The sequence below is a fragment of the Psammomys obesus genome, unplaced genomic scaffold (assembly GCF_907164565.1).
Source record: "Psammomys obesus unplaced genomic scaffold, mPsaObe1.curated_primary_1811, whole genome shotgun sequence".
Taxonomy (NCBI): domain Eukaryota; kingdom Metazoa; phylum Chordata; class Mammalia; order Rodentia; family Muridae; genus Psammomys; species Psammomys obesus.
Window position 1 is genome coordinate 151,805 of NW_026590120.1, and position 19,202 is coordinate 171,006.

Consider the following 19,202-nt stretch of genomic DNA (forward strand, 5'->3'; position numbering starts at 1 on the left):
AAGGAAGGAAGGAAGGAAGGAAGGAAGGAAGGAAGGAAGGAAGGAAGGAAGGAAGGAAGGAAGGAAGGCACTGAAGCCATTTGAAATTTGAGGAATAAGATGGAGTGGGTGAAGCGTGTGGGAAGGAAGCCAGAGGAGAAGCAATAGCTGGAGGCTCAGCCCTCTCTCCCCATGCATTACACGGATGACTGCTCAGGGCCACAGCCTTGGGTACAGTAGCCCTGGACAGCCCCCTGCCCATGTGGTGATGGCCTTTACAAGGTGCTGCTAGCCACCCTGCAGGGCTCTCTCTGTGCTGCTCTTCCTGACTGTTCGGTCTTGCGACTGAGATGGTTGAAGAGGGCCACAGGTTGCCTGCAGCTCCTAAGTGTCTCACCCCATCCCAGAGAGAGGCTTCCAGGAGCCAAGGAGCCTCTGTTAGCTATAGAGACTCACCGCAGCTCCAGCCAGGAGCTGCTGATAGTGGAATGGACAGAGTCGGGCTTCTCCTCCACACTTGCCATCTGCTCCAGATCGTCTATGCTCAGGCCATCCTGCAGTTCCTCCCAAATGTGCAGGCCAAATGTTCCTGTCATGTGACCAAACCCTGTTCAGAACCAGCACCCTGAACCCACTGCCACACCCTGCCACCCTACCCACTCACCCAAACACTGAGTGCCTGCCCACATACCAGGCGTTATGCTGGCAACACAACAAACCTCCAGACTTGCCAGACCCCAGTCCTAGGAGGTACCTAGCTAGAGCTTAGGTGTGAAGTGTCCTGCACCATGTGTAGGCTGATATGGGAAGAGCACTGTGCTAAGAGCCTGAGCCAGGCTCCCAGCAGGTTATCTGTGAAGTGAAAGGGGCATTAAATAGCTGGGACCGGTCTGGGTGAGATCTGGGTTGGAGCAGAAGAGAAAGAAGTCAGAGTCCTGCTCTGGTCCTGGCATGGATGACGATTCAATTCCCAGAACTAGCATGATAGAGAGAGAGCCAAATTCTGAGAGTTCTGACCTCCGCGTGTGTGCAGTAGCACAGGAAACCCCCTTCCCCACACACAAATAAATAAAAGCGGGCCGTTCTCCTTGCTGTGGAATTATGAAATTAAGGAAAAGAAAGAATGCAGGTTGCAAAATCCCATTTTGGAGAAATTACCAAATTGCTATAGCAGCAAATATAAGAGCAACTAAAATGACAGGGAGATCTTTACAGGAAATACTAGCCTAGCAGTCACTTTCTTCTCCAGGAGTGCCCAATATGGATCCAAGCTGTGTAGGAACCAGTCTTGGCCTAGACAGAAGGATGCAGCTTTGGGACCAGCTGAGCTCTTGCCAGCCCTGCAGAGGGCAATCTTAAAAGCACAAAATCCTGTGAGGTATGCGCTGAGCACTAGGGGTTATAGGGCTGGGCTAGAATGAGATTAAGAGAGAGGGCCTCCCAATAAGAAGCCTACCAAGTCTCTTTGACATACCCAAGATAAGGTAAACTGAGTCTACCTGAATCTGCTTTCCAGCCCTTCCAGCTCAGATCCGGCTCAGTGAGATGAGAAAACCCATGTTCTGGGAAATTGATACCAATTTCAGTCTTCACAGATCATTTACACAACGTCCAGAAAAACCCCATTGTGTTCTGTTTTTGAAATGCCCAGTTGTATAACACCAACCCCAGTGGTGACTCAAGCATTTATCTCAGCAGGCTGGTCCCCTAACTCTGTGCAGAAAGAATAGGAAGACAGCAAAACAGTCCAAGAAACTCATGTAACCAGCATCATTGATACCAGAGCCAGACAATGACACCACAAAGAGAAAACTACTGGCCAGTATCCTTGGGGAACAGAATTGCAAAACGCCTCCACTTGCTCATGGAGATGTCTTCAACAGTAAAGCAGTGCACACCACATAAGCACGGGGACCCCATTCCAATCCCCAGAACCAATGCAGAAAGGCATGATGCTAAACCCTCCCAGCAGGAGGCGAAGGCAGGCAGATCCCTGGGGTTTGCTGGCCAGCTAGCCTAGCCAAGTTGACAAGCACCAGGCCAGTGAGAGGGTCTGATTCAAAAGACATCTACCCTCCATATGTGTACACTTATGTGTGCATACTCATGGACACACACAACACACAAGACTATCTTAGCCTGCCAAGAAAACAACCAGCTCTCTAAACATTGGTCTTATCGGTGACACCTTGGCCAAGACACCAAAAGTACTAACAACAAAAGCAAAAATAGAAAATCAGAGCTCTATAAAAGCAGAATTACATGGAACTAAAAGCCCCTAGGCAGGTTAAAGGTGAACTATGGAATGAGAAAGGAAAAAAGTCCCTTAGCATATATCTAACACAGGCAACCACTAAAATATGGAACTCCTCCAGCCTAACATAATAACAGCAAGAGCTGATTTTAAAATAGGGAAAGGACTTGAATAGACATCTATCCAAATGAGACATGTTAGTGTGTTAATGGCCAGTGGGCTGTGGATGCTCAGCACCTCTACATAAGAACCAGAATACACCTCGCACTCATTGGCATGGCTGTCATCAGAAGAGCAGGGAACAGGCAGCAGAGGACACACAGAGAGATCAGAACCATTGCAGGAATGTAAACCTGGGTAACTGCACTAGAAACAGTGTGGCATTTCTGAAAGCTGAAATTGGGACTTCCATTCGGTCCAGCCACCCTCTTTTGGTTATTTTCCTAAAAGAATTGAAAGCATGTCATTAACCCATTTGGGAGGCAGAGGCAGGAGAATGGCAAATTTGGGGCCAATCTTGCCTACACAGTGAGGCCACCCCCACCTTACACATGCATACAAATACACACACACACATTGAAAACCAGATCATTTGCTCCCAACTCCCAGAAGTCAGTTCAGCATTATCACCAGTGGCCGAAAATACGTAAACAACCAAAAGATGGATTCAGACAATATGCCTGTAAGAGAACACTCTCCAGCCTTAGAAAAGAGGGGAATTCTGCGACTATGACAAGGGGGATGAACCCTGAAGACATAAGACGCGGTGAAATGAGCCAGACAGAGGGCCAACTGCATAACCTCATGTCTATAATAGTCAGACGCGTGGAAACAGAAGGCAGAGCCTAGGCTCTGAGAAGAAGGGAGACACTGCAAGATGACAGAGTACAGGGAACTAAGTAAGTGTAGCTCACATAGCAAACTGCTGGGACAAAGAGAGTTTTTACACCTGGCTGGTGAAAGAATGAAAGCTGGGAACCACTTCAGAAGACCACAGAGCAATAATGACTGAAACTGAGGAAAAATATTAGATAGATAGATAGATAGATAGATAGATAGATAGATAGATGATAGATTGATAGATAGATAGATAGATAGATAGATAGATAGATAGATAGATATTACATATATCCTTGTAACAAAAACATGTATAAAAGTATTTACAGGAGTATTATTCTTGATCATGTAAAGTAGCTAGGAAGAGTAACATGGGTAAAGCACAGAATTTCTGCAGAATTTCACAGCTAGAATGCCTAGAGAGAATTAAAAAAAAAAATAGAAACAAAGAAAAGCTCATCACATGGCCCCATATGTACAAAGTCCAGAAACAATCTGTGAGTTTAGAAGCTAGGTCAGGAATGGCGGTGCCCATCTGGGACACAGCATTGGAAAGGACAAGACAAAAGGATTTGAGAGTCCAAGGCCAGCCTGGGCTGGCATAGTGAGATGCTGTCATTAACACAAACAAAACAAAAAAAAAAAAATGTGGGGTACAGAAAGATAGCTCAACTGGTAAAGTGCTTGCTCCAGAAGCCTGATGACTAAGTTCAGATCCCACCACTCACGCTAAAATCCCAGGACAGCAATGCATGCCTGTGCCCCGTGCTTGGGGCGTGGAAACAGGCAAATGCCTCAAGCTCATTGTCTAGCTGGCCTAGCCAAATCAGTGAGCTCCAGGCTCAGTGAGAGACCCTGCCTAAAAAACAAGGTGGAAAGCAAGTGAGGGAGACATCCAGTGTTGATCTCTAGCCAAGACAAGTGAGTGCCCACATGCGTGTGTCCAGCAAACACGTGCACATACACCTGAACAAACCTGCACATACGCCACACATGCGCATACACAGAAAAAGGGAAAAACGTCAGGGCCTGGCAAGCTGCTTCAGTGGCTGAAGCCACTTGCCATCCAAGCCTGCCAATCAAAACGCTCCATGGCATGTCCTCCCCTAATAAATAGATAACTGTAAAAAACAAAGAGCAGTGTTTTAATTGTGTTGGCAGTATCTCCTACAGAAAAGCTAGTGGCAGCCAAGACAGTGGTAGGAGGGGACACCCAGGGGCGCCTGCTTCCCAATGGGGGCTGTACAGATAGATATACACGTGCTCTGGATATTCAGACTGGGGCAATGTGGTATAACACTAAAACTATGCTTATTTTCTTGGGTTTTGGAGGTGATTTTGTCTTTTGAGACAGGGTTTCTCCATGTAGCCCTGACTGTCCTAGAACTCGCTCTGTAAACGAGGCTGGCCTCCAAGTCATGGAGACCTGCCTGCCTCTAGGGTGTGCCACCAACACCTGGCTTATGCTTATCCTCTTCAGAGAAAAGACCAGACCTTACCAGATAAAAGAGTTTTCTAAAGCTCGCCAAGGCAGGCAAAGCTGGGTGGATGAGTGAACGCATGGAAGGGTGGTTTGCGGGTAAATGGACACCTGGACAGATTCTCATGTTGCAAGATTCTGTGAGCAGCTGTGAGACCCTTCTCCCCACCCGGCATCCCAGGTGTGTTCTATCAGGGACAGGGACAGGAAAGGCCATGCTTCGGCAGCACCCGTACCTATGGCATCACCGGTGAGTTTCCAAGCCTTGACGTCCCGGTCCTTGCCAGCACTGATAACCACCTGGAAGCTTTCCACAAACAGGATATCTGCTATGCTTTCCACGTGGCTAGTCCAGGAAACCAGAAGTGGTGGGGGAACCAGAGAAATGGTGTGGCCCTCCACAACCTGTAGAGGGCAGCAGAGGATGACTTACACCCGGCTATCACACAGACTCCTTATATCAACTATCCTCCATGTTAACTATTTACAACTCGTAACAGTAGCAAAATTACAGTTATGAGGTGGCAAGAAAGTCATTTTATGGTGGGGGGGTCGCCACAACATGAGTGACTGTATTAAAGGTTTGCAGTGTGAGGTAGATAGAGAGCCGCAGCCTTAGCAGATACCTGGGACCCAGCGCAGCAGAGTCCTGGGAAGGGCGCTTGGACCCCAGCCAATGAACTTCCTCTGAGCGCTTTGCATTAGCCTGACATTTGGTAGGTCTAAGCACTTCTTCGGTTTCATGTGCCCCTTTGGTAAAGCCACCAGAGTCATTTTCCGTTTGCTGGCTGAGAACCTCTACACAGACCATCTCGTTGGAACCTCACAGTTTTGTAGACCATAGAAAGCATGTTCACCACTTTATTGAGAAAGTGACGGGACCAGACGTAAGTCTGAACACCTTCTAACTCTTTATGGCCAAGCATTGGAAGAACAGACTGTAAGACGTGACTGGCAACATTACCCTAGGAAAGATGTTACTAAAAGAAAAGAACTCTATGTAACTGAGAAGTGACCAGGACCATGTGTATGTGTGTGTGTGTTTCTGTGTGTGTGTGTGTGTGTGTGTGTGTGTATGTGTGTGTGTGTGTATGCTTCATTCATATATATAAATATGTATGTATGTATGTATATGTATGTATATATATATATATATGTTTACTTGTGTTTGCCTACGTGTATGCATGTACACATGCATGTATATGGCACAGGTGGTAGCCTCAAGTTGATGTCGGGTGTCCTCCTTGACCTCTCTTGCTGAACCCAGAGTTTGCCAATTCCAGCTGGTCTAGCTAGCCAGCTTTCTCCAGGATCCCCAGTCTCTGACCCATGCAGTGCCTGCCCAGCTGTTAGATGGGTCCTAGGAGCTCAGCCTTCAGCCCTCACACTTGGGCAGCAAGTGCTGTATCCATTGAGCCATCTGCCCAGCCCCAAACAACTTGAGCTAAGACTGAGGAAGAGACACTTATTCTGCTATAAATAGGAACGGTAAGTTAGACTAATGCAAACTATAACCCAACAATGAAAGACAGCAGAGAGCTCAGAAACCATCCTAAGCATATGTGAAACCCTGCTTTACAAGAATAGTATCTCACAGTGTGGTTTCAAAAACAGGACCTGCTCACCAGTGGTCTGTCGAAAGAAAACCAACCATCATCTCATCTGAAACTAAAATAAACACTATTAGCTTTGACTTTTATTTGTTTTGGTTTTGGGGTGCTGTTTGGTTTGGTTAGTTGGTTGGTCTTTTGGTTTTTAGGTTTTTGAGACAACGTCTCATGAGGTATCAAAAGTATTATTAAACTAGGACCTCACCAAAAAAAAAAAAAAAAAAAAAAAAAACTGTTGGAAGAGTTTGTGTAGAAACTGTCATTTATATTCCTCAGCATTCCTTCCATGAGACATTCCATTGCTCATTCCACCCTTTACCTGCTTTATTCAGATAGCCCGTGCCCCCAGATTTTCTCTTTTGTTGAGTCGGTTTCATGTCTTCCTTAAATTTTATCCATTTTCTTTTTTTTTTTTTTCTTACAACAAAAAAATTAAAGCCAGGTGGTGGTGGCGGCACACGCCTTTAATCCCAGCACCCAGGAGACAGAGGCACTTTGAGGCCAGCCTGGTTCCAGAACAGCCAGAGCTACACAGAGAAATCTTGTCTCAAAAAACAAAAAACAAAAAACAAAAAAAAAAAAAGGAAGGGGATAGAAGGAAAGAAGGAAAGAGGGAAGGAAGAAACTGTTACAATGTCAATAATAAGTAACAAACCAAATGAATACATGTGGTTCTGCAGAGTGACCATGACTGCGGAAAGTGAATACCCTCTTTTATTAGAAAGTCTGACTTTTGAGATTTGCTGTCCCTGAGATACAAGAATGGCTTGCCTTGCCATACATAGTCTATAACCCACTAACCCAATGAAGGCTAAAAGCCATAAAATGATTCTAGTACGTCTAGGAAAATCTCTCGAGAAATCCCAGTGCCCTTCCACGTTAAGAATTCTCACCAGGGTAGCCTTGGGGAAGGGCTGCTCAGCACAGCAGCACCAGCTCCAGCAAAACCTTAGCTAACGTGAGACTCAGCATCATCAGAGCTTCCCCCTCCGATTAGGAGTGAGACAGGGATCTTGTGCCTGTTTGTCTTCCACAATGAAATGGTCCTAATCTGAGAGAGCAGGCAAGAGAGAGAAAGACAAGACACACTAATAAAAAAGAATGGGTAAAGTGCACTTGTCCACTGATGCCATGGTCTGATACATAGAAAGCCCTCAAGACTCCACTCAAAATATAGAGGTGCTAAAGAAACTCAGTAAAGTTACAGAATACAAAAGCCAAGGCCAGGCTAAGCACTCTGTCTCAACAAACAGAACAAAGAAGATGATAGGTGGCGTAAGCCTGTAAGCCCAGCCCCCAAACGTGGAAGCATCCTTGACTACATTGCAAGATCAAGACTAGCCTGGGTTATATGAGACCCTGTCTCAAAAACAGTAAAGAAGAAAAGAAAGAAGAAAGAGGGGGAGTATAGGGAAAAGAAGAAAACCACAAGAGTCAGTAATATGAGAAAAGAGTACAGCTCAGTGTCTTGTAAAAGGGACTTTTAGTCTCCTGCTTCGGTTGTTGTCTCAGAGGCTTACTGCCTCCTTCTGCTAGCCAAGGCCTAGTTCTGGAAGGTCTACCCTCTGTACAATCTAACCTAGGCCTAGAATGTTTTCAGCCTCTGAGACTTACTGTTTAATAAGCTCACTCTTACATGTTCTTTCTGAACTCTGCTGGTTCAATTTAGCTCCTCTCTCAATCCCTGAATTGCTCTGCTTGGCCTCAAACTAACTGCAGCCATCTTTTCTAATCTTCTGGCTCCTTCTCATTCTCTGGCTCATTCTGTCTACACCTGTGTCCAGCTCTGGCTGGGAGATGGTTAACAAAACTGCAAATGTGTGCAACCCCTTGACCTAGTTCATCACCTACAGGAATGTATCCTTCAGAAATGCTAGCACACATGTGAGATAGTACTCACTACTAAGAGTAACTTTTAAAATTAAAACAAAGCAATTTTCCCCTTGAAAGGGGTTTTATTAGCAGCATAGCCCATGGCTTACTATACAGATCTAGAAAAAAATTCCAAAATGCATTATGGAATGAGAAAAGCAAGGGGAGAATCAGCGTGTGTGTGTCCACACCTTCAGGTAAAAAAAGAGGGAAATCACTGTTCACACACACGCTCATGTAAACCAACACTAAAATAACCAGAAATCAGTAACAGGGAATTATTATTATTATTATTATTATTATTATTATTATTATTATTATTATTACTACTACTACTACTACTACTCATGGAATTATTCAGGGAAGAATTATTTCACAAGAGTCCAGGCCTCTCTATGTTGCCTGGGCACTCTTAAAACTTTCGTTTATGTATGATGTACACATGAAAGGTTGTGTGTATAACAAATGTATTTAAGCATAAACCCAGAAACTAAACATGATTGTATAAGCAGACCCAGATAATGAGGCACGATATTGTCAAGATTCCTCCCAGCCAACACACACCCCAACAAAAGTGACAACTCTTCTAACAGGACAGGCTCATTTCCTCCACCTTTATGCTCTATAGAAGCAGGAACATATAACACAGTGTACAAGCTCTGGCGTCTGGCCTGACGTAATAATCTGAAGAGACGGTGAGTCTGTAGTGAGTAGATGTGACCACCTACCTACTGCTCTGTGAGAGTTTCAGCCCAGGCTGCTGAATGCATGTTTCCAGTGTGGAGCCATTATAAATGCTAACTCTCTCAGCATTCTTTCTACGTTTTACATGAACTTCTGTGTGTACGGCTAGAGTGGAACCACTGGATGGAAGGGCATGCATGCTCAGGTTAGTTAGCTATTGTCAGATAATCCCCAGAGTGACCGTGCTAATTGCCAATGCCTGACTGCAACAGCTGCTTCTCTGGGCCTGTATCCCTACAAGACTTTGGCTTGTGCCTTTTGGTTTGGGTGAGGATGGAGTGATGTCACTCTGTCACTTCCACTTATTTTTTTTTTCTTGGTAACTAAAGAAAAGTGGCTTGATGTCAGGAGGCCCTGCAAACACCAAGTACTTTGAACCGTGTAAAATTATTGACTACGCAAAGAGTGCATAGTGCTTCCGTCTTAAACTCATGACTCTAGGGTCCTCACTGCGAAGATCCACATGAGTGAGTGTGGGTATGGTGAGCGTGTGTCTGTGTAGATGTACACCTGTGAGCATGCTTGGCCCTTGTCCCCTGTGGTAGTGACGGCATTTAACAGATTTTCCCACATAGGCCAGACGTCACGAAGGGAGCACGAAGACTAACAGTGTCCATGGGAAACCACAGTCTTGGCTCTTTAGAGGGCCCTAAAAGTGCTTTCCCAACCAACCCTCCTGCCATCTTCCTACCTCCTTCTCCTTCCGTGGAATGGCGTTCACAGGTTGGAACTGGAGTTGCTTAGAAATTAAGAGCCGGAATTTATTCTTTCTTTCACCGTTTTTGACCTCGCTGGGATGGTATGGTTTCCAGCCAGTAAATAAGCAGTAATCCTTGATGTCCCAGATCTAGGCACAAAGTGTGAGTTAGTGGCCTAGCACCCCCTGGCCCAGGCCTAGAGCATGCTGCGAGTTCCTCCCACACTGTCTCTCTGAGCTTCAGCAGAGGTTACACCTCTGAGGCAAATAACTCTCACTGACGAGGCGCTACAGGGCGTTCTAAGCCAGACCCCTTAGTTAGCAGGCAGAGGGGTCTTGAGGGGCTTAGATGGACAAGGCAGTCCTGCCTCATGTCTCACCATGAAGCACAAAATCGTCTGCGAGACAGCTGTTCACAGATGAGACATACGACTGGCCACTGTGGGAGCTGTGTGGGTAACCATGATAGATAATAGGCTACAAGAGGCTTGGAGAAACTCTTTCAACAAGCCTGGTTCACTTCACTGGCCAGAGCAGAACAGGAGGCTCCTCAGTAACTCACCTTGCTCCCATCACCTTCTCTAGCGAGACCAGTACCCAGCGGGAGTAGACAAGGACCACACGCAGCACAGAGATGGCCGAAAGCTGGGATGCTTCCTCACCTTGATGACCCCTTTGCTGTCCCCTGTGAGGAGGATCCAGTCGTTCTCATCGGTGGCCATGGCACCCACAGCAGTATTCTCACCATTCTCTTCAAGGTCCACAGGGAACTTCCCCAGCAGACCTCCATTCCCGTGGATGGACCAGGCGTAGATGAAGCCGTCGATGCAGCTGCTCAGCATGGTAGCTGTGTATGGCAGGCGAGGTCTGGACTGCAGAAAAATTATCTGCGGGAGAAAGGTTGGCCTGCCTCAGCAGTGGCTCCCATTGGCTACTTTCACACATCACTAATGGACCCACACAAGTCACCAAGCCCAGCTGATGCCTCAGTCTCCCAGGATGCCCCTTCCTCCCTGGCAGGAACTGGGGGACAACATACTGACCAGAGAGCTATTTGCAGGCCTGGAATGTATCTTTTGTTGCTGTTAATCACTGTCTTACCCTAAGCGACTGCAATGGCTCCTGATACCATAGCTTATGACCAGCAAATGTTCATTGGAAGAAGATGTGTAAGTTTGCCTCATTTATCTCAAGTTCTCCAAGTCCGATTGCTCCCTCGATGTGACATGAAGAAGTAATTCGTTCTCTCTTAAATGTATTTACAGCAAAAAGTGCCCATTTGAATGTCAGAGGACAACGTGGTGGAATCAGTTGTCTCCTTCCACCTTCACTTGGGACCTTGGGAATGAATTCAAGTTGTCGAGCTTGCATGGCAAGCACTTTTGCCCACTGAGGCATCCCACCAGCCCAGGACCTTGAACATTTTACCTTACCTCAGAAACTAGCAATATCTTCTTATTATAGTGAAAACTTATATTAAGTCATCTAAGGAGAAACTTAATTAAGAATTCATTTTTAGGGGGATGGGGAGATGGCTCAGCAGTTAGGAGCACTGACTGCTCTTCCAGAAGTCCTGAGTTCAATCCCCAGCAACCACATGGTGGCTCACAACCATCTGTAATGGATTCTGATTTTCTCTTCTGGTACATGTAAAGACAGAGCACTCATTAAGTAAATAAATAAATAGATAGATAGATAAATAAATAAACAAAGACCTTTAAAAAGAGAATTAGTTTCTAACCAGGCATGGTGGTGTACTCTGTTAATCCCAGCATTTGTAGGCATAGGCAGGAAGATGTCTGTATGTTTGAAGCCAGCCTGGTCTACCTAGTGAATTCCGAGACAGCCAGAGCTAAATAGTGAGACCCTGTCTCAAAAACAAACAAACGAAAATCAATTTCTAAAAGAAGGTAATTACTGTATTCCAAGCTGACCTCTTTATCTAAAATATTTTATTTATTCTTTGACAATGTCATACATGTGTATAATGTATTTTGATCATATTCATACACACCCCATTCCTCTCTCTTATGCTCCTCCCACTCCTTCCGGGCCCCTTCTACTTACCAGCACACCTCCCTCCTACTCTTACATCTTAAAAAAAAAAAAAAAAAAGATAATCCACTGAAGTGAGGCGGTGATGGCACATGCTCTCAGGAGGCAGAGGCAGGCAGATCTCTGTGAGTTCAAGGCCAGCCTGGTCTACCTAGTGAATTCCAGGCCATCATAGAGAAACCCTGTCTCAAAAAAAAAAAAAAAAAAAGGAAGGAAGGGAGGAAGGGAGAGAGAGAGAGAAAGAGAGAGAGAGAGAGCGCCTGTTGAGTTGAACTGAGGTTGCTTATATGTACATGGGTATGAAGTTCTTTACTGGCCAGCTCCAAAATTCTTGGGTATCCTGATTGTCATGGAAGTCCTGAACAAGATGCTCAACCCTCCTCCCATTGATCCAGGTGCCAGGATCAAAAGAAACAGAAATCCTTTAGATCCTGAATTTGAGGGCAATGGTGAACGCTACGCAACATTTAAGGAACTAACCACACCAGTCCTTTTCAAACCTCACAGAAGGGGGTGGGGGTGAGTAGGAAGAGGGAAAGGAGGAGAAACAGGAAGCAAGAATGCTTCCAAGTGCTCCCTATGAAGCCAGTGTTAGTCTGATACCAAAAACTCCACAAGTTAACTACTACTGAACAGCCGTGGTGAACACTGGTGGGGCAAAAAAATAACAAGCCAAAATAAGCAGCACTCCTCCATGATCTCTGCTTCATGCCTAGCCTCCAGGCTCCTGCCCCTGGCTTCGCTTGGTGATGGTGCATGACCTGAGAATTGGAAGAGGAAACGAGCCCTCCCTCCCTGAGTTGCTTTGTTGTTGTTGTTGTTGTTGTTGTTTTGCTTTTTGTTGTTGTTGTTGTTGTTGTTGTTTTATTTTTATTATTAGTTACATTTTATTAACTCTATATCCCAGCTGTATCCCGCTCCCTCATTCTCTCCCAATCCCACCCTCCCTCCGTCATCTGCTCCCTGCCCCTTTCCTAGGCCACTGATAGGGGAGGACCTCCTCCCCTTTCTTTTTTTTTTTTTTCTTTGTTACAAAGAAAAATGGTATTGGCAATTATTTACTAGAAATTATTTTTCTAATTTACAGTATTTTAAAGACATCAGTTACATATTCAAGAGAACTGTGGCAAAGCCTAGACACACTGATAAAAAGAAAAATACAATGAGGTTACATAGGACATTTTTGTTTTCTATAAATTATTTATGGAAAATTATATTTATTTATTAAATATCATTTCTTATGTTGACCCTGTTTTATCAGGTATCTTCAGAACTGGCTGCAAAGTCCTCCTCTGTGGCCTAGCAGGGCTGCTCCTCCCTTGGGGGGTGGAGAGGTCAAAGAGCCTGCTATTGAGATCATGTCAGAAACAGTCTCTGTTCCCCTTACCAGCAGTGTATCAAAGCACATACTAAGACTCATAACCAAACCTTCGGCAGAGTGCAGGGAATCATATGAAAGAAGGGGAGTTAGTATGATGTGGAGAGGATAGGAGCTCCACAAGGACCAAATATATCTGGGCACAGGGGTCTTTTCTGAGACTGATACTCCAACCAAGAACCATGCATGGAGATAACCTAGAGCCTCTGCTCAGATGTAGCCCATGGTAGCTCAGTAACCAAGTGGGTTACCCTGAGTTGTTTTGATCGTGATGTTTCATCACAGCAACAGAGAAGGAACTGAGATCGTTTGGGAAACGTGGTTCTTCCTGCCTAGGATTGCCTTGGCTATCCACAATCTTTTTGTGTTTTTACATATGAACTTTGGGAACATTTTCCTAGTTCTGTGATGAATGCACTTGGATGCATTGGATCTGTAGGTTACATGGGTTAGCACAGCTGTGTTCACACTGTTAGGTCTACAGATCCAAGAGCATAGATGGTCTTTTCGTCATTTAGTGTCTTGTTAATTTCTTTTTTCAGGGTCTTAAAGTTTTCAAGATCTTAAAGAAGTTCCTTACCTCCTTGGTTTAATTTATTCCTAGATAATTTTTAAGCTACTATAAATAAAATGTTTTTCTTAATTTCTTTCTCTAGAAATTTGTTATTGGTGCATGTGTAAGTGTGTGTGTGTGTGTGTGTGTGTGTGTGTGTGTACGTGCACTACTGAAAATAGTTTTCAATTTTATTTATGTGAATGTGTATTATGTGTGTCAGTATGTGTGTATGCATGCCACAGCACACATGTGGAGGTCAAAAAACAACTTTCTGGAGTTGGTTCTCTCCTTCCACCCTAGATACAGGCACTAATGAGCTACTGATTGTTTTTAGTGTTGGTTTTGTATCCTGAAACTTTATTCACAGTGTCAGATCTATATGTTTTTAGTGACAGATCTCAATATTCAAGCACCTATGTCTCATGGAAAATAATTGAATGCTTCCAGATGGAAGAAAAAGAAAAGAGTCAAAGTTTCTGCAAGTTCAGGGTTGGAGGGATGGCTCAGCAGGTGAGAGCACTGGCTATTCTTCCTGAGGATCCAGGTTCAATTCCCAGAATCAACCTGGTGGCTCAAAACTACCTGTAACTCCAGTTCCAAGAGATCTGTTGCCCTCACACAGACGCAACAACAATGCACAGAATAAATGAATAAACAATTTTTTAAAAAAAAATTTATGGAGGTTGTAAAGGTCTGAGAAAGTGACTTAAAGTATGTAAAATTGAGATTTAAAGGTAAAGCACACGCTACTAAGACTTCAAAGTTCAAAGTTTTAACATAGTCATCAGTGGATTTATGATAAAGTATTAATCTAACCTTGGCAAAACAATGGCTACTATGATCATAATCACAGGCTCAAACATTTTCAATTTCCTTTGGTTGTTTTTTAAATATAAACTTAAAGTATTCCTCATTGTGCTGAAAATACCTCCGTCCAACCTATATATATACAGATGTACCTCCAGCCTGTTGATAATGGCTCTGTTTTGCTACGGCTCAAAGGTGTGAGTCTACTCTAGCTGTTTACAGACCTTGCTAACTGCTTTTTCTACAATATGGGTGCAGATTACAAACGGACATACTAATACATCTAAAACTGTTAGCTCTTTCTGTAAACTTCAGAAAAATTCATGCAGTCAAACTTCAGGGAATTGAGCCTTGGGTCCATCCATCACAGGTCAAGTGGACTCTGAGATCCCTCGCCTAAGAAGTATTCCTGTCAATCAACGCCTAAGCTTTGCTGCCTACTGCCTACCCCTGAGGGTGGGCTCTTTTCTTCCCCTGATCTTGGGACTCCTTTGCACACCCTCCAACTACCAGACCCATAGGCCTGGATGTTTCAAGTGAATACCCAAGATAAAGATTTTTCCCCTAAGCTCCTTAACTTTATTGTCTGTCCCTCACCTATATCTGCCCCAGCAGACTTCCACTCAGCAGCTAACAGACACCCTCCAGTAATCAACTGTGGTCCTGTAAACTACTCCAAAATGGACTTCACCTCTTATCCCCAAACGGTCCTGCAGAACTGGCAAGCCCGGACCTTGCCGAAAGCTAATGTGTGAAAGAGGACCAGCTCACAAACTATGGCCTCCAAGGGCTGACTTCAAGGCTTTTCTTTGGTCTCCTTGGGCCACTAGCTCCTACCGGCTCCCAGACTTTGACCCACATCGTAGTCTTCCTGGATCACCATAACGAGCTGCCCAGCTGAAAAGCAGCTTCAGAAGAGACAGAAGGTCCTCATCATCAACAAGAAGCCAGAATGACGGGTCTAAGGGCTGTCCAGATATGCAGAAATGAACTTAAACTGGATTACCAGATTTTGGTGGTTAGATGAAAGCCAGCATTCCTCGGGAACTTGTGAAACCAGTTCCCATCTGCCAAAAGGAGTTATTTCCCTTACCTCTGGCAGAAGGTACATATGGCTACCTGTGGCACCTTTCAGCCTGACTCCAGGCTCCCTCAGCATCACAAGTATCAGTTACACATTTCAAAGTCCACGCTAGCATCTTAGCCCTTCTCACCTCTTCCTTAAAGTCCCGCCAGCTCACAGGCTTCCCTCCTCTAGCTATTCATCCACAGCTAGTCTCACTGTCCTCTCTTTCTCTGTCTCCCACTTATTCTCTCCTATTCTCCCACTCTCTCTGGCTGGGTTCTGTTCTCTATCTCTTGCTATGTCGCTGTCTCCATTAGTCTCTCCCAGTCTCTCACTACCCTAGCCCTGAACATGTCCAGCTGGCTTCTTTCTCTCTCTGTGTTGAACTCTTCCTCTGGTTGTTCCTTCTCTCATGTCTACAACCTTAACCCTACCACAAATGGCAGAGATTTTATAGCCTCCCACTTCCAGACCTGGTGTGTGACTTTCTTAAAAGATGATGACTCTTAAAGTATATTACATTTCAGACAGAAACAAACAAAACAAAAACCTAGATCAGTCCCTAGACAAAACAAGTGAAAGGAATGAAGTTCGTAACAGTGAGTTCTGACAGAAAAGGTTTCCCGCTGAACACTGCTATATTTTTTAAAAAATTAATACTGAACCACAATTTCAAATGCTTAGTTTGGTATTGAAACCAAAACCATATCTTTATATATATGCAGCATAGGGGCATAGAAAAAAAAAACTTCAAATAAAGGAAGCCCAGCATGCCTGAATTATTTTTATAGGATTTTTTGTTATGGGGGGGGGGGGGCAGTACACATAAGTGCCGGTGCCCATGGAAGCTGTAAGAGGGTCCCAGACAGGACTCATCGTCATCCACACCACCAATGTGTCTCACTTCTGAGCTGGGGGAAAACAGGCTTCCTTGCCCTCCCTCACTGTCAGTGCTGCGATGGCAGAACAGCCAGAGGGAGAATACTCAGGCCTGTGGCATCATTCCAAGAATTGTGGGCCAAGTTAGGACACAGGGCCAGATGTGTAGCTGGCAGTGAGGGCATGTACAGGCAGGAGGCTGGCTTTGGGCAGGACTAGGTAGGATGTGTGTCATTAAGAAACACAGATAACCAATGCTATTCCTGTTGTACTCTGGCTCTGACCCCCCAAGCCCCTGAAACCCCAAACATAGTCCCCTCTCATCATAGAAGGAGATGCTGGGTTCACACTGGGCTCCCAGGCTCCCTCAGTCCACAGCTGCAGCAAGTTCTCAACCACAGGAGGCTAAAAGGTCTCTCTTGGGCCCTTTCAGAAATAAGCCAGGACAGCTCATGCCCTCTAGAATCCTCAGGAGATTCAGTGCAATTTTCTGGCCTCTGTAGGCTCTTCATACATACGTACATATAAACATGCAGAAAAGAAAAGTACCAACCTAGCATGCATGATACTCTGGGTCCGACCCTCAACACTACACAAGCCAAGGAGTCCCAGTGCTTGAGAGATAGAAGCAGGGAAAGCCAAAGCCCAGGGTCACCAGCCTCAGTAAGAGTTTAGCGACACCCTAGTATATAAGTGTGTTAGTTGGGATTTCTTTTGCTGTGATAAAACACTATGACTAAGGGTTTATGTCAGCTTACAGTTCCACATCGCCACTAGGATGTGGGTCTTCAGAAACCTTAAGAGTACCACAGTGAGGGGTCCAGGTCAGAGAGGGGACAGGTACAGGAGGAAGAGATAAGCACAGATGAGTCGACCCAACTTGCACCCCACTATAAAACACCATCCCAGACAAAGAGAGAGCCTTCCAACAGTGGTTTCTAGAAAAGCCACTTCTCTCCCAGGCCACCCCTAACCCAGACCCTAACCATCTTCTCTGGAATTCTGAATCTTCACCAGTCCTGTGGCACACCCACCCTACCCATCCTGGAGGCTCACTCCCACGCTGAGCACAGCTCACCTTTTCCACGGACACATTGGGATGCAGGCTCAGCTTCCCCCAGAAATCCACCTTTTTCTTCTGAGCATCTTTTTGACCCGGCTGTTTGAGAATTGTTTCACTGGGGCACTCAGTAGATAATTTGGCTGTTTGACCACTGGGAGGTTTCTGAAAATAAAAATTGGCCTCCCAGGTAACTGCACAGCATCCTCCCTCCTACAGACCATGGAGGTCAGAGGCAGCAGATAAAAGAGCAGTCAAAGAGACACCACCCTGCACAAAGGCCAGTGGGGTATCTGGACGGGGCTTAGGATACTCTGGGGATAGGGGATTTCCATTCTAAGTGCCGAGCAACTTTGTTTTGTAGGGCAACTTTGCCTGTAGGGTAGACCCTTCCTTTGGCCTGGAAGTGAGGCTAGAGAGACCTAACCCCCATTCTTCCCAAGCTGTGAGTGCAGAGGCCTAAACTGATCAGCACAGTGTCTGACAGTAATGTGTATTCACTTTACTGATTCTCATAGCACCCTGAAGAGCCTGACTCTCAGGGCGCCATGACTTGTAAGCGCTTCACATCACCGCACATCTCGTAGGACTATAAAGTATGTACATCTCGCAAGAGAACTTCAGCTCAGCAGACCCTGCAGGAGCTGGCCTACATGGCCCCATACCTGGGACTGGGGAAGCTGGCATCTCATTCAAGTTTCAGGGCTCGGGAATGGGAGTCAGACCGCAGCTGCAGAAGCAACTGGGCTGCTTCCTCCATCCCTCTGCCCCTACATTCCTATACTCAGTGTTGGGATAATGTCATCACTCCTACGAGTCCAAGGTCAGTTTACCCTCCTTCAACCCTTGCTCCCTTCCTACATCCTAAAAGAAAAAAAAAAAAAAACAGAGTTGTCAAATAAATCCTAGGCCTTCAGGGCTTGGAAGTGAAGACCATCTTGCTACCCTTTGCCCTTCTGCACTGAAGCTTAGGCTCTGCAGAGGTGGTGATTGGGGACCCCTACAGTTCACTCCTGAACCAGGGCCAGGCCAGGAGGCTCCATCTTAAGAAGAGAAGTTGTAGTCCATGACCTATCGTTCAATTTAGGCTTCTAGAAGTGTGTACCCTGTAGGTTCTATTCATAAGCTTTCAACTCTCAGACCTGGGCTGGAGATGCTCTAGGAAGGGGCACCCCCAGACTTGAGTAAGCAGAGTGGATCAGCCATAGTGGGAGCAAACCAGAGAAGTAACCTGCCCCCTGCCCACCCCCACCCCCACCCCCACCCCAAAATATGGTCAGAACAAGTGAGCTGTAGGTGCAGGAGGGATGGGCTCACTCCCACCTCCTGAGACATTTTCTTTTTTTGCTCAGGGTCTCTCTGGTGATGCATCACTGGGGGAGCTGACATCAGCCTCCGTGTCGCAGAGTCAGAAGGCTTCCTGCCAGGTGAGTGAGCCCACTTTTGCTCTTCACTGTTTTGGGCTTTAAATTTGAATTCCTCTGCCTCTTTCACCTGTGCAGAGAGAGGGCCAGCTCCAGAGATCCCATCACAAGTGGGGAGTTCAGGGCCTTCTAGACCCAGTACAGAGGTCACCAGCCCTATAAGAAACCCAGCATTGCTGCCCAAAAATCTTATACCTGAGAGACTTCAGACCAGATCTTATAAATATACTCCTGTGCCTATTACTAATGCCCTAGGCAGGACACAGCTGCCGAGAGAAACTGGATCTCCCTATCTGAAACATGGATGGTGGTTTCCAAATATTTGCTTAGTCACTTTCAATCTCAGGCAAGCCCACAGTATAAAACAGATAAAACACTGAGCTGTCTGTGGGGATGTAGTACCTATTAGAGCCCCAGACCTCCACAGGAGATTCTACCCATCAGTGTACCTACAAAGAGGTGACCTCCACCCACTGGAGAAGGTGACCCCTAGCACCACTCCAG

At 45.6% G+C, this 19,202-nt stretch overlaps 1 protein-coding gene across 1 annotated transcript in view; it reads right to left on the bottom strand.

The window, feature by feature from the left end:
* Efcab8 (EF-hand calcium binding domain 8) overlaps positions 1 to 19,202 on the bottom strand; it is a 59,256-nt gene that overhangs the window by 2,124 nt on the left and 37,930 nt on the right. The window contains 5 exon segments of the mRNA XM_055606596.1: positions 436 to 568; positions 4,787 to 4,955; positions 9,468 to 9,623; positions 10,136 to 10,360; positions 17,293 to 17,439. Of these exon segments, the coding sequence (XP_055462571.1) occupies positions 436 to 568; positions 4,787 to 4,955; positions 9,468 to 9,623; positions 10,136 to 10,360; positions 17,293 to 17,439 (830 nt within the window).